This window comes from Rhincodon typus, chromosome 1, assembly GCF_021869965.1.
Source record: "Rhincodon typus isolate 14 chromosome 1, sRhiTyp1.1, whole genome shotgun sequence".
Taxonomy (NCBI): Eukaryota; Metazoa; Chordata; class Chondrichthyes; order Orectolobiformes; family Rhincodontidae; genus Rhincodon; species Rhincodon typus.
The window spans coordinates 21,263,924-21,283,430 of NC_063332.1; the positions used below are offsets into that span (position 1 = coordinate 21,263,924).

Here is a 19,507-nt window from a genome sequence, read left to right on the forward strand (position 1 = left end):
GGCCTAGACCCTTCATCAGAAAGGGTCTAGGCCCAAAACGTCAGCCTCTCTGCTCCTATGATGCTGCTTGGCCTGCTGTGTTCATCCAGCCCTGCACCTTGTTGTCTCGGATTCTCCAGCATCTGCAGTTCCTACTACCTCTATCACCACCCTCTGTCTCCTACCTTCAAACCAGGAGGTAGCTCCCCAATCATGGCTGATACGTTCCTCAACCCCATTCTCCTGCTTTCTCCCCATAACCCTTGATCCCTTCACCAATCAAGAATTATCTGTTTCTGTCTTAAATACACTAAATGACTTAAATGACTATTAATTTGCGTCTGTGCAATTAGAGATGGACAATAAATGCTGGTTAGTCGGAACTACCCATGTCCCATGAGCAAATCTTTTTTTAAAAAAGAGATGTTAGTAAATGGTGAAATGCAATTGAGGAGTTGAGCAGCATATTTTGTTTTTGCTTCAGTTTCTTGCTTTGCAGTGATCTATTAGTAATATGCATGAAACCTAATGATTGAAGGACATAATGGTTTCTAAGTATGAGCAAATCACTGTAAAAGGGCATTTGTGTTTGATTTGTTGAGCGTGGTGTCCCACAAGACCTTACCCTTCCCTGTTACAGCTGTGTTTGTGCGCTTTGGTTAATGGAATAAGGAAACATCAATTCCATTCTCACCTGATATAATCTCAAACATTTTGCAATTGCCTCTTTTTTCTTGATTTTTAATTTCAGCCTTTTCTGAGATGGTTGTATCTTATACTAAGTTTATTCCATTGACCCCTTCTGATCCTTTCTCCACTTCCATTTATCAACCATCTTGCTGGTTAGTCATTCAATGGAAGGATTTTAATTTTTGAGTGACTCGGTTCAGTTTTTCTGAATTGCTTCAATATCTCATGATAACTTTGCAGTGAAAATGATTTCATCAATGCCTTCCCTACTGGCCGCCTGAGCTCAATGTCTGCCACATGTGGCCTATTCTGTACTACCTGTAGTTCCAAAGAGCTTGTTGAAAAATACTCGGCACCTTCTGCTCTCGCTCCAGTCTCAATCTGCACCTCCTACAGCTCAGTCTTTCAGTCTTTCACTCTATCACCCAAACCCTGTTTCAAGCTCACCAATCACCAGTTAGTTTCTTCTCCCTCTATCATTGGTGACTACCCACCACCCTTCAAGTCTGCACTTGGGAATTCTTGCCTGAAATCTTGTTTCCTCATTACTTCCCACTTTTGTAAACAATCTCTTGTTTAATGCCTTTTAAATCTATTTTCATCCAATTCTTGCTCAGTGTCTAACTTCCCCTCTGGTGATGTTTTTAAAACTGTATTTAGTGTAGGTGTTTTTGTTGACAGCATTTGAAGCTGTATCAGGATGTTTTATTGACAGTGAACAGATCTTTCAGCATTAATTTACAACTAGTTGTCCCTGGGGCAGTGGCTATAGTCAGAACAGTGAAAATATTTTGCCATCCACTTGATAATAAAGGATGTTTTTCTGTGTTTTGTGGAATGTAATCCCGTTACCTCCCTGTGGATATTATATGAGTTATTAAATGTAAACTGCTCATTGGTATTTTATTTCCTTTAGGATGGGAAACCTTTGGCAGGTTTAATTCAGGATCACATGGTTTCTGGCACCAGTATGACAATCCGTGGCCGTTTCTTCACGCGGGAACAGTACATGGAGCTTGTTTACCGAGGCCTTACGGATAAAAAGGGCCGGGTGAAGATTCTTCAACCCGCGGTGCTTAAACCATTTCCACTCTGGACAGGAAAGCAGGTAATTCCTCTGACTATCAACCAGCTTATTATAAATTACTGACAGGTAAAATTCTAATTAGTGCTGGAATGGAAAGCTGAGTTTAATTAGTGACAGTACAAAAAAAGTGAGTGCTGATGATTTATTTCAATGGGATGTGCCCGGTCAGAAAATCTTACTGAGCACATAATGCAGTGGGTGATTTTTAAGATGTTTTCCTTAGTTTAAGTATGGCAAAACCTTGCTGACTGTTATTCAGATCCTTTGCATAGGACAAAGGGTAGCTTATTCAGCCCCTCAAGCCTATTCCACCACTCTGTTGGATCATGGGGATTGGTCTGCATCTAAATCTGCCCTGGCCTCTCAAACCCAGTCTAAGAAGGCTTTATACTGTTTCTGCACACAATTGTGCTCCTAGCTAGTTACACTGAGGTTATACTGTGGTTCACTCATTAAAAATGAAACAATTGGTTTGAAAAAAATAATCAAATGTAGTAGGCACAGGATGCAAGGCTTGTGCCCATTTTTGTAGAGAGGATGGGGGTGCTCCTGCCTGCATTTCAACTGTTTTCACTTGGCATTTTTCAGTGAACTTTCCAATTTCCTGCTATCCTAATTTTTCAGTAGGATGCGTGATTGAAAGAATCTCCAGTGAGATGCACCCTTGAAATTATACCTGCCAAGAATATGTAAACTCCTGGATACAGCTTCCACTTGGTTACAGTGGCCAGGTTCACATCAGTCTCTGATCTGCAATGTAACTATGCTACCTGATACAGTAATAATTTGCACTGTTCTAATTTGTTGTTTTGAAGAAAGATGTTGACAGAATGGTCAGGTATGGCATCTTTATTTATAGTCTGTCCACGCAGGATGTAATTGATATATAATTTGATGTTAAGAGCTGTATTAGAGAGAAAGAAAGCCTCTATTCTTCCATAGCAAAGATAGAAGAATTGCCTGATACAGAGAAGGATTAAGTTGAGAAGCTGGCTTGTCTCCTTTGTCAGATGGAATTGACATCCAGAATGGGGTGTGTGATAGGAGTGTGCTGTGGGTACAAATAGTGTAACCAGTGTCCCCCCCACCCCCCCTCCACCACTAGAAACTATGGATGTTAATTGAGGACAGCTTGGGCTGAGCTGTCAAATTATCCACAATCGGCAGAGCATCGAATCTGAACAAAAACCGAAAGAACTGCAGATGCTGTCAATCAGGAACAAAAACAGACGTTGCTGGAAAAGCCCAGCAGGTCTGGCAGCATCTGTGAAGAAAAAATCGGAGTTAATGTTTCGGGTCCGGTGACCCTTCCTCAGAACTGATGGTAGCTGGGAAAATGTCAATTTATATGCAGAAAATAGGGAGGGGGATGGGGTAGGAAGTAAACGATAGGATAAGGGATAGAGCCCGACGAGAGAGATAGAGAGAGAGAGAGAGCAGTTCGATAGACAAAGGGGTTGATAACGATCTAGCTAAGGGGGTGAATAGCTGTTAATGGGAACTGTTAGTGACCCTAACAAAGGAGATGATGCAATGGCAAGATATGTGATAACAAGGCCTGGTGTGTGGGTTAGGGGCTAGGACATGGAAGAGTTTACGCCCTAAAATTATTGAACTCGATATTGAGTCCAGAGGGCTGCAAGGTCCCCAAGCAGAAAATGAGGTGTTGTCCTTCCAGCTTGAGTTGAGCTTCACTGGAACACTGCAGCAAGCCAGAGACAGAGACGTTGACCAGGGAACAGAGTGTTAAAGTGGCAGGCAATTGGAAGCTCAGGGTCTTTTTTGCAAGCAGAACGTAGATGTTCTGCGCAGCAGTTACCCAGTCTTTGCTTCATTTCCCCAATGTAGAGGAGACCACATTGTGAGCAGCAAATGCAGTAGACCAGATTCTGGGAAGTGCAGGAGAAGTGTTGCTTCACCTGGAAGGTATGTTTGGGCCCTTGGATAGTGGGGAGGGAGGAGGTAAATGGGCAGGTGTTGCACCTTTGCCGGTTGCAGGGGGTGGTGCTGTGGGGCAGTGGGGAGGTGTTGGGGGTGAAGGAAGAGTGGACCATGGTGTCCCGGAGGGAACGGTCCCTGCAGAAGGCAGACAAGGGAGGGGAGGGGAATATGTGACTGGCGGTGGCATCTCGCTGGAGATAGTGGAAATGGTGTCTGATGATCTTCTGGATGTGGATGCTGGTGGGATGGTAGGTAAGGACAAGGGGAACCCTATCGCTGTTGTGGGAGGGATGTTGCATCCACTCTCCCTTCACTTCCAACATCCACGCCCCCCTCAGCCCTACGGCACATTTCCCTGCAACTGGCGAAGGTACAACACCTGCCCATTTACCACCTCCCTCTCCACTATCTAGGCCCAAAACGTCAGCCTTCCTGCTCCTCTGATGCTGCTAGGCCTGCTGTGTTCATCCAGCTCTACACCTTGTTATCTCCAGTCTACTGCATTTGCTGCTCACAATGTGGTCTCCTCTACATTGGGAAAATGAAGCGTAGACTGGGTGACCGATTCACAGAACTTCTATGTTCTGCTTGCAAAAAAGACTTTCAGCTTCCAGTTGCCTGCCACTTTAACACACCACCCTGTTCCCTGACCAACATCTCTGTCTCTCTGGCTTGCTGCAGTGTTCCAGTGAAGGTCAACTCAAGCTGGAAGAACAACACCTCATTTTCCATTTGGGGACCCTGCGGCCCTCTGGACTCTATTGAGTTCAATCATTTTAGGGCCTAAACTCTCCCATGTCCTAGCCCCCTACCCTGCACACCAGGCCTTGTTATCACTTAGCCTGCCATTACACACTACTTACTGTGCGTCACGAACAGTCCCCATTAACACCTATTCATCCTCCTAGCCAGATCGTTATCAACTCCTTTGTCTATCTAACTGCACTTCTCTCTCTTTGGGCTCCATCCTATCATTTACTCCCCACCCCAATCCCCTCCCTAATTTCTGCATATAAATTGACATATTCCCAGCTACCATCACTTCTGAGAAAGGGTCACCGGACCCGAAATGTTAACTCTGATTTTTTTCTTCACAGATGCTGCCAGACCTGCTGAGCTTTTCCAGCAACTCTCAATGTTGAAGCTCAGACTGAGCAATATAAGAAAGCTGCGTCTTGGAATCATCACTGAGTTGAAGACGGTATCTTCAGTAAAGGAACAGGAAGATTTTTAATGGGGAAAATTATGTGCATTTTAACCCTACTTGAACTGCAAGGGATAAAAATGTGTTTTAACTGATATGGCTTTGATGCCTTTGTTACTTTGTGATAATTGTATTAATGCTTTGCTATTTACTAAAATGTACATAACTGGCTGCTTCCTTTTTCTGTGCGGTATCAAAGACATTGCTGTTTTTTTTTATAGGTTGTTTCTACGTTGCTGATTAATATAATTCCCAAAAATCAAATACCATTGAACTTAATAGGGAAATCTAAAATCAGTGGCAAGGCTTGGGTTAGAGAAACTCAGCGCACGGTGGCAAATTTTGATCCGGAATGGATGTCCGAGTCCAAGGTATGTTATATGTCCATTGATTGTTCAGAATTGAATTTGGTACTTGTTTGTTGTCTTCTCACCTTCTGTCCTCAAAGAGCTGACTCAGACAGGGGTGATGGTTCTGTGCATATCGTGCATCTGTGGCAATTCTGAGAGTTTGGCAGCATGAGATTTAATGGATATTGGTCACATTGAGGGTTGAGGGGTGCAGCTGTTCTGGTCCTACTATTGTTTTTGCCACGAGCACAGACTCTACAATAGGCTTACTGTGTAGTGATCAGGAGTGGATAAAACCAGGTGATTTTCCTCCTCCTCTTCCAATTCATCTGCCAGTTCTGAACGACTTCCCAGCTGAGGTACCTCAAGGATCTGTTTTGGGGCCACTGCTGTTTGTCATTTTTATAAATGACCTGGATGAGGGCGTAGAAGGATGGGTTAGTAAATTTGCGGATGACACCAAAGTCGGTGGAGTTGTGGATAGTGCGGAAGGATGTTGCAGGTTACAGAGGGACATAGATAAGCTGCAGAGCTGGGCTGAGAGGTGGCAAATGGAGTTTAATGCGGAAAAGTGTGAGGTGATTCACTTTGGAAGGAGTAACAGGAATACAGAATACTGGGCTAATGGTAAGATTCTTGGTAGTGTGGATGAGCAGAAAGATCTCGGTGTCCATGTGCATAGATCACTGAAAGTTGCCACCCAGGTTGATAGCGTTGTTAAGAAGGCATACAGTATGTTAGGTTTTATTGGTGGAGGGATTGAGTTTCGGAGCCATGAGGTCATGTTGCAGCTGTACAAAACTCTGGTGCGGCCGCACTTGGAGTATTGCGTACAGTTCTGGTCACCGCATTATAGGAAGGATGTGGAAGCATTGGAAAGGGTGCAGAGGAGATTTACCAGGATGTTGCCTGGTATGGAGGGAAGGTCTTATGAGGAAAGGCTGAGGGTTTTGAGGCTGTTTTCGTTAGAGAGAAGAAGGTTAAGAGGTGACTTGATAGAGACATACAAGATGATCAGAGGATTAGATAGGGTGGACAGTGGGAGCCTTTTTCCTCAGATGGTGATGGCTAGCACGAGGGGACATAGCTTTAAATTGTGGGGTGATAGATATAGGACAGATGTCAGAGGTAGGTTCTTTACTTGGAGAGTAGTAAGGGCGTGGAATGCCCTGCCTGCAAAAATAGTAGACTCGCCCACTTTAAGGGCTTTTAAATGGTCATTGGATAAACATATGGATGATAATGGAATAGTTTAGGTTAGATGGGCTTCAGATTGGTTTCACCGGTCGGCGCAACATCGAGGGCCGAAGGGCCTGTACTGCGCTGTAATGTTCTATGTTCTATGTTCTATGTTCTATGTTCTATGTAGATCAGTCAATAGGCTCTTGCTGATGTGTAGGGCTTGGCAATGACTTTCGCAACATGGTCACTGCTTGGTATTTCTGTTAAAATTTTATTTTTGTGCCCAAGTGGCATGATGTATCCAAAATATATAGATAATAAGAGTTATCTGCTTAACAATAATGACATCTATATGCTCTGACTAGCATTCGTAGAAATTTTTATTGTGACGATCAATTTCATAAAGAAATAAATATATAAATTGGGAGAGTTAGATGACTCCAGAGTTTTGGCATTATGAGTTCCACTTTGTAGGAATGGAGTTGGTTCAGCTTTTCAGGCATTCTGCTCGAGGCTCATCAACCATTCATTCTTTATTTCACTGACTGCCTCTTACTGCTATTGAGGATTAATTACTGGGATACTTGTACGTAGAGGAATCCCAAAAGACCATTTAAAACACGGAAATTGAAATGTCAGTAAGTAGAAAACAGACTACCCTGTAGGGACATCTGACAGCAGTCTTAACATGGATCAGGATTCTATAATGTATCTTCTTTCTTATATGGAGCTGAAATGTCACTATTGATTTCTATACTTTTTAATATTGATTGAGGAGAAGTCAGCTCCCTTGATCATAGTTGGAGACAACCCATTAAAACACAACATTGTATGTTTTCGAAACTGGCCTTAGAATTAAAGACTCACTAGCAATGGTTACAGCCAAGAGGAAGGCTGTTTGACCCAACATGTCTGTGCTGGCTCTCTGCAGGAGTAATTCAGCCTGACTCTTGCCTGTAGCCATGCAAATGTTATCTCTTTATTTAATTTTCTTACTCATTCAGGTGATATGGTTATCACTGGCTGGGGCATCGTTTATTGCTGATCCCTATTTTCCCTTGAGAAGTTTGCGGTCAGCTGTAGTGCATTTGATGTAGGCAGAGCTACAATGCCACGGAAGAGGGAGTTCCAGGATTTTAACCCAGTGACACTGAAGGAACGGTGAGATATTTCCAACTCATGATAGTGAGTAACTTAGAGGGGAACTTGTTGGTGGTGGTGTTCCCATGTATCTGCTGCACTCCTCCTTCTGGATAGAGATGGTTATGGGTTTGGAAGGTGCTGTCTAATTTCTGCAGTGCATCTTGTAGATGATACACACTGCTGCCACTCAGCTACGGTGATGGAAGGAGTTAGTGTTTGTAGATGAAATGCCAGTCATGCGTGCTGCTTTGTCCTGGTTTGTGTCAAGCTCCTTGAATGTTCTCACATTCATCCAGACAAGTGAGGAATATTCCATTGCACTCCGGATTTGTGCCTTGTATTGACGGACAGGCTTTGGGAAATCAGGAGGCGAGTTACTCTTTGCAGGATTCCTAGCCTCTGACCTGCTTTCGTGGCTACAGTTTTTATATGGCTAGCCCAGTTCATTTCTGATGAATGGTAATCTCAGGATGTTGGTAGTGGTGGATTCCGTGGTAGTAATGCTATTAAATGTCAAGGGTGATGGTTAGATTCTCTCTTGTTGGAGATGGTCATCATTTGGCACTTGTATGCACGATTGTAAACCACTTGTCAGCCCGAGGCTGGAAGTCATGCTGTATGGACGTGGACTGCCTCAGTATTTGAAATATTGTGAATGATGCTTAACATTATGCAGTCATCAACAATCATTCCTACTTCTGATCTTATGATGGAGGGAAAGTCATCGATGAAGCAGCTAAAAGTGGTTTTGGTTAGGGCACCACCCTGAGGAAATCCTGCAGTGATGATCTTGAGTTGAAACATCTGACTTCCAATAACCATAATCATCATCTTTTATGCCAGACATGACTTCAATCATTGGAGTTTTCCCGCGATTCCGAGTTTTGTTAGGCCTCTTAGATGCCATGCTTGGTCAGATGTGGCATTGCTGTTAAGAGCAGTCACTCTCACCTCACTTCTAGCATTCAGCTCTTTTGTTGATATGTTTGAACTAAGGCTGTAATGAGGTCAGGAACTGAGTGGACCTAACAGAACCCAAACTGTGAGTCAGTGAGCAGGTTGTTGCTGAGCAGGTACTGCTTGATAACGCATTTGACAACCCCATCAGTGTAATGATATTTGAAAGTTGACTGACGGAACAATAATTGGCCAGATTTTTTTTAAAAGAATTCTGTGTTTCTTTTATTTTCTCTGTCTGCTTTCTGTTTGTTTGTGTCTGTGCAGTGCCTTCACCTTTCAGCTTTTCTACTTGTAGCTGGCCATATGGTGCCTGTTGTAACTAAATTGTGTTGGTACTTCCAGCTGAAGAGATGCAAGGTCACATGCCAGTATTTTCTTTTTGTCAAAGAAAGGTGTTATCGGTCTCTTTATAATTAATGTGATATCTTTAAAGTCCTTTACAAAACATTCTTAATGACAGATTCCACAGACCTTTTAAAATAAAGCAAGTTTACCCTTTTCTACTGCTTCTGGGTCAAAGGTCATTTTTACCTGTGAGACGAGGCCAGCGTGGTGTCCTGAGCTACATTTTGCGGGTGTTGTCTAAAGAGATTTGAAAACCCCCAGTATCAGTCATGACAAGTGGAAAACCAGTTGACAACCAATGCAAATGGTGACACCGGTTATGGCACGAATTTGCCACGTCAATGACAAGCAGTTTCAAGAGTTCTAAAGCAGACACCAGCCTTGCAAACAAGGCATTAGCAAAAATCATTACATACTGCTGGCAAGAAACAACTTCATGTGTGGCTTTTGTGGCAGACTTTGACTTTCAAGAATCATCTTGTTCAATTTTCTATGGAAGTGTAGTGGATGATCTCATTGATTTGTGAAATTCCAAGGCTGCCTGCTCATCTCTTCACGGGTTGTACATGCCAATTATTAATTGTTACAATAATCATCCACTCAAGGCACAAACTAACTCTAGCTGTAATGGGATATTTAATAAGGATTTTTCTGCATTAAGTTTACCTTTATGCAAGTTAAATAGATATTAATGTCATTTCTTAGTTCATTCTCACAAAAAGTAAAAAAAAGGGTGAATTCCCAAGAAATGCAGGGAAGAGAGTTCAAAGGACAAATAAAAAGTCTGCACTACAGAGATACTCATCCCCTTCCCACCACTTTAGGTTCTAGCTGGAAATCTCCATGCACCTCACGTAGCGACCACTTAAAGGACTCATCCCATTCTGGTTTCAATTACGAAAGGTCCAGGCAGGGCAGGACAGAACCAGTTTACCAAACTGGTAAAGCATTGTGGGAGGCAATCAATTTTGTATCAGAGTTGGGATGGAGTCCAATTTGTGCAAGATCAAGAGACCTGACCGAAGGCTGGGACTGGGGTCTGAGATCTAGCCCCTGTCCTCCCTTCTGATTTCTCTGTATCCCGCCCTACCTAATTAAACAAAATAACCTTTCTTGCCCCTTTCCTGCCTGTGATCTTCCATCTGGAAGTTGTGTCCCAGCAGAAGCTGTGACCCCATTGTAGCAACATTGATTTCTGAAGAGGCTGGCTTCTGATTTGCTGCCAGCTCCAGGTGAGTGAGACCTCCTCCTCCAGCTTTGTAATTCTTACAGAAAACCTCCAGGCAGTGACTGGACTGATTGATTGACATTTAAAAACTCTAATGTCCTTAATAGAACATTTAATAGCAGAACACTTGGAAACAGTGACAGAATTAGACTGACAGCTTGGATTTGCAAACGGGAAATAATGTTTGACAAATTTACTGGAATTTTTCAAGGTTGTACCTGGTAGAGTCGATGAAGGGGGCCAATGGGCGTAGTTTGCTTGGACTTTCAAAAGGCTTTTGATAACGTCCCACATAAGAGATTAGCACGTAAAGTTAAAGTGCATGGGGTTGGGGGTATTGTTCCTCGAAGATAGAGAACTGGTTGGCAGACAGTAAACGAAGCACAGGAATAAATGGGCCTCTTTCCAACGGCAGGCGGTGAGGTACTGCAGGAATTAGTGCTAGGGACCCCAGTTATTCACAATATATATTAATGATTTTGATGATGGAACTAAATGTATATCTCTAAGTTTGCAAATGTCACAAAGCTCTGTGGGAGTGAACAGAGGAGGCTGCAGAGCTGCTTCAGTGTGATTTGGACAAGTTGAATGAATGGGCAGTTGCATGACAGATGAAGTAAAACATGCGTAAAAATGAGGTTATCCATTTTGGTAGCAGAAACAGGCAGGCAGATTATTATCTTTAAGGGGAAGGTGCAACGAGACCTGGTGTCCTTGTACACCAGTCACTGAAGGTAAGCTTGCAGATGCAGTATAAGGTGAAGAAGGCAAATGATGCGTTGGCCTTCATAGCGAGAAGATTTGAATGCACGAGCAGAAATAGAACATGAAACATTCCAGTGCAGGAGATGTCTTGGTAAGTCCACACCTGGAGTATTGTGTGCAGTTTTGGTTTCCTTATCTGAAGAAGAGTGTTCTGGCTGTGGAAAGAGTGCAGTTAAGGTTTACCAAACTGATTGTTGGGAACACTGGACTGATGTATAAGAGATACTGGATAGGTTATGACTTTATTCACTGGTATCTAGAAGAATGTGGAGGGATTTTGTAGAAACTTATAAAAGACTAACAGGATGAACACAATGTTCTGGTGACTGGGGAGTCTAGAACCAGGGGATCACAGTCCAAGGATATGGGCCATTTAGGACTGAGATGAGGATAACTTTCTTCGTCCAGACAGTGGTGAGCCTCTCTCGCATTCTGTGCCCAAAAATGGTTGAGACAAAAACATTGAATGTTTTCAAGGAAGAGTGAGACATTGTTCTTTAGGCTAAAGGGATCTAAATGTATTTGGGAGAAAGTGGGGACAGGGTACTGAGTTGGATAATCAGCCATGGTCATAATCAATGGCTGAACAGGCTCAACGGACCAAATAGCCTGCTCCTGCTCTTTTTTTTTGTATGTTTCTATATTGATCTGTCAGGCTTCCTAAACAAGGTAGGCCATGGATTTGTGTCCAAAAATTTTACCCCTTTTGGACTTGACCTGAAAGTGGGAAAGTTATGCCCTTAGAGCATGGAGTCATGACATCTGATATTGGAGGATAAAGGAATTTGAAGTAAATAGCTTATGAGCTTCGGTTATATAGTTTTTTTTAACCTATGAGTCAGAAAGTTGTAGTTTCAAAATCTGCTTGGGATTGGAGTAAATAATTAAGGCTGATCATCTTTTCTCTTTAGATTGAGAACTTGAAACAAGCTCCCCAGTGGTAGAAATAGATCTACATAGAACATAGAACAGTACAGCACAGGACAGGCCCTTCTTGCAGATTCTCTGACACATTTTCAAAAAGGGGCAGAGTTCTCCACATATCTTGGCTAACATTCCTTACTCAGCAAAGTCCACCAAAAACAGACTATTTGGCTATTCATCTCAGTGCAGTTTATTGAACCTTTGTGTGTAAATAACAACAGTGATTACACATCAAAGAAATGACTTCAAAACAATTTTTTTTCGGACGTTTCTGAAAATGTGAGATAGTGTTATACTCATGCAGAGATAGTGGGAACTGCCGATGCTAGAGAATCTGAGATAACGAGGTGTCGAGCTGGATGAACACAGCAGGCCAAGCAGCATCAGAGGAGCAGGAAAGCTGACCTTTCGGGCCTAGACCCTTCTTCAGAAATGGGGGAGGGGAAGGGGGTTCTGAAATAAATAGGGAGAGAGGGGGAGGCGGATAGAAGATGGATAGAGGAGAAGATAGGTGGAGAGGAGACAGACAGGTCAAAGAGGTGGGGATGGAACCAGTAAAGGTGAGTGTAGGTGGGGAGTTAGGGTGGGGATAGGTCAGTCCAGGGAGGACGGACAGGTCAAGGAGGCAGGATGAGGCTGGTAGGTAGGAGGTGGGGGTGGGGCTTGAGGTAGAAGGAGTGGACGGACAGGTTAGGGAGGCAGGGACGAGCTGGGCTAGTTTTGGGATGCGGTCGGAGGAGGGGAGATTTTGAAGCTTGTGAAGTCCACATTGATATCATTGGGCTGCAGGGTTCCCAAGCAAAATATGAGGTGCTGTTCCTGCAACGTTCGGGTGGCATCGTTGTGGCACTGGAGGAGGCCCAGGATGGACATGTCGTCCAAGGAGTGGGAGGGGGAGTTGAAATGGTTCGCGACTGGGAGGTGAAGTCGTTTGTTGCAAACCGAGCGTAGGTGTTCCGCAAAGCGGTCTCCAAGCCTCCGCTTGGTTTCCCCGATGTAGAGGAGGCCACAACGGGAACAGTGGATGCAGTATACCACATTAGCAGATGTGCAGGTGAACATCTGCTTGATGTGGAAGGTCTTCTTGGGGCCTGGGATGGGGGTGAGAGGGGAGGTGTAGGGGCAGATGTAGCACTTCCTGCGGTTGCAGGGAAAAGTGCCGGGGGTGGTGGGGGTGGCGGGGCTGGTGGTGAGTGTGGAGCGGACAAAGGAGTCACGGCGAGAGTGGTCCCTCCGGAAGGCAGATAAAGGGGAGGAGGGAAAAATATCTTTTGTAGTGGGGTCAGATTGCAGATGGCGGAAGTGCCGGAGGATGATGCATTGGATCCGGAGGTTGGTGGGGTGGTACGTGAGGACGAGGGGGATTCTGTTTTGGTTGTTGTTTGGGGAGGGGGTGTGAGGGATGAGTTGCGGGAAATGCGAGAGACACAGTTGAGGGCGTTTTCGACCACTGTGGAGGGGAAGTTGCGGTCCTTGAAAAACGAGGTCATCTGGAATGTCCGGGAGTGGAATGCCTCATCTCGGGAGCAGATGCGGTGGAGGTGAAGGAATTGGGAATAGGGGATGGCATTTTTGCAGGAAGGTGGGTGGGAGGAGGTGTATTCTAGGTAGCTGTGGGAGTCGGTGGGCTTGAAATGGATATCGGTTTGCAGGTGGTTGCCAGAGATGGAAACAGAGAGGTCCAGGAAGGAGAGAGAGGTACGGAGATGGTCCAGGTGTACTTAAGATTGGGGTGGAAGGTGTTAGTGAAGTGGATGAACTGTTCGAGTTCCTTGTGGGAGCACGACGTGGCGCCGATACAGTCATCCATGTATCGGAGGAAGAGGTGGGAGATAGGGCCAATGTAGCTTTGGAAGAGGGATTGTTCCATGTGACCTACAAAGAGGCAGGCATAGCTTGGGCCCATGTGGGTACCCATGGCCACCCTCTTTGTCTGTAGGAAGTGGGAGGAATTGAAGGAGAAGTTGTTAAGGGTGAAGCCGAGTTCAGCTAAGGGTGTCAGTGGAGGGGGACTGGTCAGGCCTGCGGGACAGGAAGAAACAGAGGGCCTTTAGGCCATCTGCATGGGGAATGCCAGTGTATAGGGACTGGATGTCCATGGTAAAGATGAGGTGTTGGGGACCAGGGAATCGGAAGATTTGGAGGAGGTGGCGGGCGTGGGTGGTGTCATGGATGTCGGTGGAGAGTTCCTGGACCAAGGGAGAGAAAATGGAGTCGAGATAAGTGGAGATAAGTTCGGTAGGGCAGGAGCAGGTGGAGACGATGGGTCGACCAGGGCATTCAGGTTTGTGGATTTTGGAAAGGAGATAGATACAGGCTTCATAAGCTTCAAAATCGTCCCTGCTTGTCCCCGCCTCCCTAACCTGTCCGTCCACTCCTTCCACCTCAAGCCGCACCCCCACTTCCTACCTACTAGCCTCTTCCTGCCTCCTTGACCTGTCCGTCCCCCCTGGACTGATCTATCCCCACCCTAACTCCCCACACCCCACTCACCTATGGTGGTTCCATCCCCACCTCTTTGACCTGTCTGTCTCCTCTCCACCTATCTGCTCCTTTATCCATCTTCCATCCGCCTCCCCCTCTGTCTCTATTTATTTCAGAATCCCCTTCCCCTCCCCCATTTCTGAAGAAGGGTCCAGACCCGAAACGTCAGCTTTCCTGCTCCTCTGATGCTACTTGGCCTGCTGTGTTCATCCAGCTCTACACCTTGTTATCTCTTATACTCATGCATGTTGTTTCCATATTAAAACTTTTGTTAAATTGGCGCATGCATTTTCACAGTAATCCAGCAAGTGATTCTATACAATGAACTGGGGAGCAAATTACTGCAGATGCTGGAATCTGTATTGAAAATAAAAAGTGCTGGAGGTCACAGCGGGTCAGGCAACATCCGTGGTGACAAGGCAAGCTAATGTTTTGACTTTGAAGAGTCGTCATAAGCTTGCTTTCTCTCCATGCCTGACCCACAATGATCTCCAGTAGTTTTTATTTTCATTCTGTCCAATGAATGTTTAATGTGTTCGTACTTCATTTTCTTTTGGATGGACAGGTTGTCATTCTGGAAGGAGAGTTGCTGTGTGGTGTTCTGGACAAGGCACATTATGGAAGCTCAGCCTATGGCTTGGTCCACTGCTGTCAGGAACTGTATGGTGGTGAGATAAGTGGAAAAGTACTGACCTGTCTGGCTCGTCTCTTCACTGCTTACCTCCAGCTGTATAGAGGATTTACTTTAGGTAACAGTTTATTACTTGCTTAGTCTTTGTCATGTTGCCTTTTGTATTCAAACTTTTATTTTAGATATATACGTTGAATAACAAATACTTTGTTGTATGTTCCAACATAAAATTACATGGTCGTCAGGAAATTCCTTTGCATGGGCTGGTTAACTCCTGTCTGTACATAGATTGCTCATTCAGCTCCTTCCAGTGAAACGTTGTGCAAAGGTTGAACTGTTCTTTTAGTCGGGCTGTGAAAGCTTTAAATGGAAAGAGATCAATGTTACATGGTTCACATAACAAAATGTACCTCACTGTAACTCTTGTGTATAATTAGTCAATTGAGCACTGTCAAGTGCATATTATTTACCTGAATTTCCTGAAGGCATTTGGGCAGGTTCCAAAAGTGAAGCTCTTAGTGCAGATCAAAGCATATGGAAATTGTAAATTAAGCAGCTGGCTTGGGATAGAAGGCAGAATGTGACAATCTTAGGCTCAGAAAGAATCAAAAGGCTATTTGTACAAGTTTCTACATTCTAATGAAATGGCTGCTTAAGGTCTTCTAAATATGTCTCATATTATTATTTTTCTTGTATCCTGTCAGAAAGCAGATCTGATTTACAACAACACTATCCATCAATGTTAGGACAAGCAGTTGGGACCTGCATTCTCCCATAGTTGAAATAGTGATCAAATCATGTGCTATTGGCATCAATATGATCTGCGTTGACTGAACCGCCAACAGAGCTAAGCTGCGCTTCCCAAAAAAATTCATCACCACCACCACGGGAAGTTGTAGCCAGAGATGTAGATCGTGTTGGGTGATGATAATTGCTCCAATTTATTTCCATTACATGATTCAGCAGAAATCTCTCCCACTGTTACTGCTCATCATTTGACTTATGTTGGAAGCATTTACAAGTTGATTGTCAACCAGTTTGGGCAGTTTTGAATGAAACTTCTTTGAGCATTAAATTAGAAAAAACAGCTGCAGATGCTGGAAATCAGAAACAAAAGCAGATATTACTGGAAAAACTGAGGTCTGGCAGCAACTGTGGAGAGAATTGAGAGTAAACGTTTTGGGACCACTGACTGTCTTTTAGAACTGATCTTAGCTAGGAAAAGTTTGGTACATATTTTGAAGATGGGGTGTGGGTAGGGGGTAGGAGTAAACGATAAGTGGAGTTGGAGCCCGTAGAGAGAGAAACAGTTGTGCAGACAAAGAAATGGGTAAAGATCAGCCTGGGAGAATCAATAGCAGCTAATAGAGACCATTAGTGGCTGACAATGGGTTGTTTGTGGTAATAGCCCACGATGACGACAAGGTCTAGTGTGTATGGGTTGGGGTAAGGGCATGGGAGAAATTGAGTCCTGAAGGCTGCAGGGTCCTTAAGTGGAAAATGAGGTGCTGTTCTTCCAGCTTGTGCTGAGCTTCACTGGAGCACTGCAGCAGACCTGAAACATAGATGTTGGCCAGGCAACACAATGGTGTGTTGAAGTCGCTCGAAGCTCAGAGTCATTTTTGGAGACAGAATGCAGGCGTTTTGCGAAGTGTTCGCCAGTCTGTGTTTTGCCTCCACAAAGTAGAGGGATACACTTCATGAGCAGTAAATACAGCAGACTAGATTGAGTGAAGTGATACTGGACCTGAAACGTTAACTCTGATTTCTCTTCACAGATGCTGCCAGACCCGCTGAGCTTTTCCAGCATTTTCTGTTTATGTTTCTGATTTACAGCATCCTCCGTTCTTTTGGTTTTTAGATTGAGTGAAGTGCATGTAAATCACTGCTTCACCTGGAAGGTGTGTCTGGGTTTATGGATGGTGAGGAAGAAGGAAGTAAGTGGACAAGTGTTGCACCTTCTGCAATTGCATGGGAAGGTGCTGTGGGGGTGTGGAGAGGTGTTGGGAGTGGAGGAGGGATGGACTAAGGCATCCCGGAGGAAATGGTCCTGCTGCTGACATGGAGGGAAGGGGAATGTGTATCTGGTGGTAGCATCCTGCTGGAGGTGGTGAAAATGGAGGCTAATGGTCCTTTGCATGTGGGTGCTAGTGTGATCATGGGACTCTATTGCTGTTGTGGGAGGGAAGAGAAAGGGTGAGGGGCTGAATTGCGGGAATTTGTTCGGACCCGAATGAGTGCTCTGTCAACTGCCGTGGTGGAGAGTCCTTGGTTGAGGAAGAAGTAGACAGTTTGGAAGCGCTGTTGTCAAAGCTGGCATTATTGGAACAAATGTAGTGGAGAAACTGGGAGAATGGAATTAGCATCTTTACAAGAAGCAGTGTGAGGTTGTATGGTCAAGGTAACTGTGGGAGTTGTTGTGTTTGTAGTGAATATTAGTGGCCAGCCTAGCTCCAGAACTGGAAACCGAGATTCCCAAGAAGGGAGGAGTCAGAGATGGACAGGTGAAGGTGAGAGCCGGGTGGAAATTGCAAGTGAAATAGATAAACATTTCCAATTCTGGGCGAGACAGAAGCAGCACTAATGATGTAACTGATGTACAAGGTAAAGACTCATGGGTTGGGGGGTCAGAGTAGGACTGGAATAAGGAATGTTCAACATACCCCACAAAGAGACATGCATTACTGGGGCATGTGCCGGTACTCTGGACCATTAAGTTTTGGATTGGGACTTGATCCTGGAGTTCTGGCTCAGAGACAGGAATGCTACCCACTGTGCCACAAGATTTCAAACGGAAAGTTAGACATTCAAAATAATTTGACAACTTAAAATCTTGCATTTTACACAAAGATTAACAGGTTCTTTCTTGGAGGTAAGAAAGTAACCTTTTCTGAGGAAGGGTCTCTGGACCGAAATGTTAACTCTGATTTATCTCCACAGATGCTGCCAGACCTGGTGAGCTCTTCCAGCAATTTCTGTTTTTGTTAATCTTTATGAAGATGTTTTAGTTCAAATATTTTTTTTGAACATTTAAAAAGACTACTACACTGGTAGAAGGAACATTTATCAAGTAACTATACATAAAAGGTTTTGTTCAAACATATAAATGTTTGCTAAATGTGATTTTTCGTATTAGATGTTGAAGATATTCTAGTGAAGCCCAAGGCAAATCTGAAGAGGCAAAAAATCATTGAAGAGTCAACGCAGTGTGGAGCCAAGGTAAAGATGCCATTAATTTATAATTATGCAAGAAGCTAAAATAATAGTGTGCTTGGTTTGTATCTCATGTTTAAAAATTCCAAACCAAATCAAAAGTGACAGTAAAGGAGCCATGTTGTGAGTTAGGCTTATGGCCAGAAAGTTGCCTTTTAGATGTTTAGAAGAGTGAATTTCTTTTGGTGTAACTTGAGGGGGTTGGAGAGATGGAGAGAGACAGAATGCCAGGAAAATAACCATTTCACTTATTGGCATTCAAAAAGCCACTGTGTGGACGTGATGTGTCAAATGGCCTCTTATGGTGTAACAATTCTACGACTTTTGTGTTTTGTAAATTTGAAGGGTTTGAATATTTGAATATGTACAAGGCATGATTAGTAAGTTTGTGGATGACACTGAAATAGGCGGTAGCGTGGACAGTGAGGAAGATTATCAGGAAATATAGCAGAATCTTGATCAGCTGGGTAAGTGGGCCAAGAAATGGCAAATGCAGTTTAATATAGATAAGTGTGAGGTGTTGCATTTTGGAAAGTCAAATCAAGGTAGGAGTTTCATGGTGAATGGTGGGGCCTTAAGGAGTGTAGTGGAAGAGAGGGACCTTGGAGTTCAGGTGCACAGTTCTCTGAAAGTGGAGTCACAGGTAGACAGGATACTGAATAAGGCTTTTGGCACAATGGCCTTCCTCAGTCATGGCATTGGGAAGTTGGGAAGTTATGTTGCAGTTGTAAAGGACATTGGTGAGGCCACACTTGGAGTATTGTGTTCAGTTTTGGTCACCTTGCTATAGGAAGGATGTTATTAAACTGGAAAGAGTGCAGAAGAAATTTACAAGGATGTTGCCAGGACTCAAGGGACTGAGTTACAGGGAGAGGTTGGACAAGGTAGGACTTTGCTCTTTAGAGCTTGGGGAGACTGAGAGGGTATCTTTATAGAAGTGTGTAAGATCATGAGTGGCATGGATAGGGTGAATGCACTCAGTCTTTTTCCCAGGGTTAAGGAATCAGGACTAGCAAGCATCAGTTTAAGGTAAGAGGGGAAAGAATACATAGGAATCTGAGAGGCAACTTTATTACACAGCAGGTGGTACGCATATGGAATGAACTGCCAGTGGAAGTGATTGAGGCGGGTACATTAACAACATTTAAAAGGCATTGAACGAGTACATGGATAGGAAAGGTTTAGAAGGATATGGGCCAAGTGCAGGGAAATGGGGTTAGCGTGGATGGCCATTTTGGTCATCATGGACCCGTTTGGGCCAAAGGGCCTGTCTTCGTGCTGTAGGACTCTATGACTCCATGGCTTAGTGGGCTAAATTGGAAAGAAAGTTTGTTTAGACTTGCTACATTTCCTTGACTGTAAAAGATGCAGGGATGATCTT

General features: G+C 44.1%; 2 protein-coding genes across 2 annotated transcripts in view; one reads left to right on the forward strand and one right to left on the reverse strand.

Annotated features, from left to right (window-relative positions):
- The window catches only part of ptcd3 (pentatricopeptide repeat domain 3), a 292,712-nt gene that overhangs the window by 62,366 nt on the left and 210,839 nt on the right, over positions 1–19,507 (reverse strand). The window lies entirely within an intron of this gene.
- Positions 1–19,507, forward strand: part of polr1a (RNA polymerase I subunit A) — a 129,308-nt gene that overhangs the window by 24,613 nt on the left and 85,188 nt on the right. Inside the window, exons 12-15 of the mRNA XM_048603059.1 lie at positions 1,586–1,777; positions 5,123–5,272; positions 14,848–15,031; positions 18,050–18,132. Of these exons, the coding sequence (XP_048459016.1) occupies positions 1,586–1,777; positions 5,123–5,272; positions 14,848–15,031; positions 18,050–18,132 (609 nt within the window). The remainder of the gene's footprint in view (positions 1–1,585; positions 1,778–5,122; positions 5,273–14,847; positions 15,032–18,049; positions 18,133–19,507) is intronic.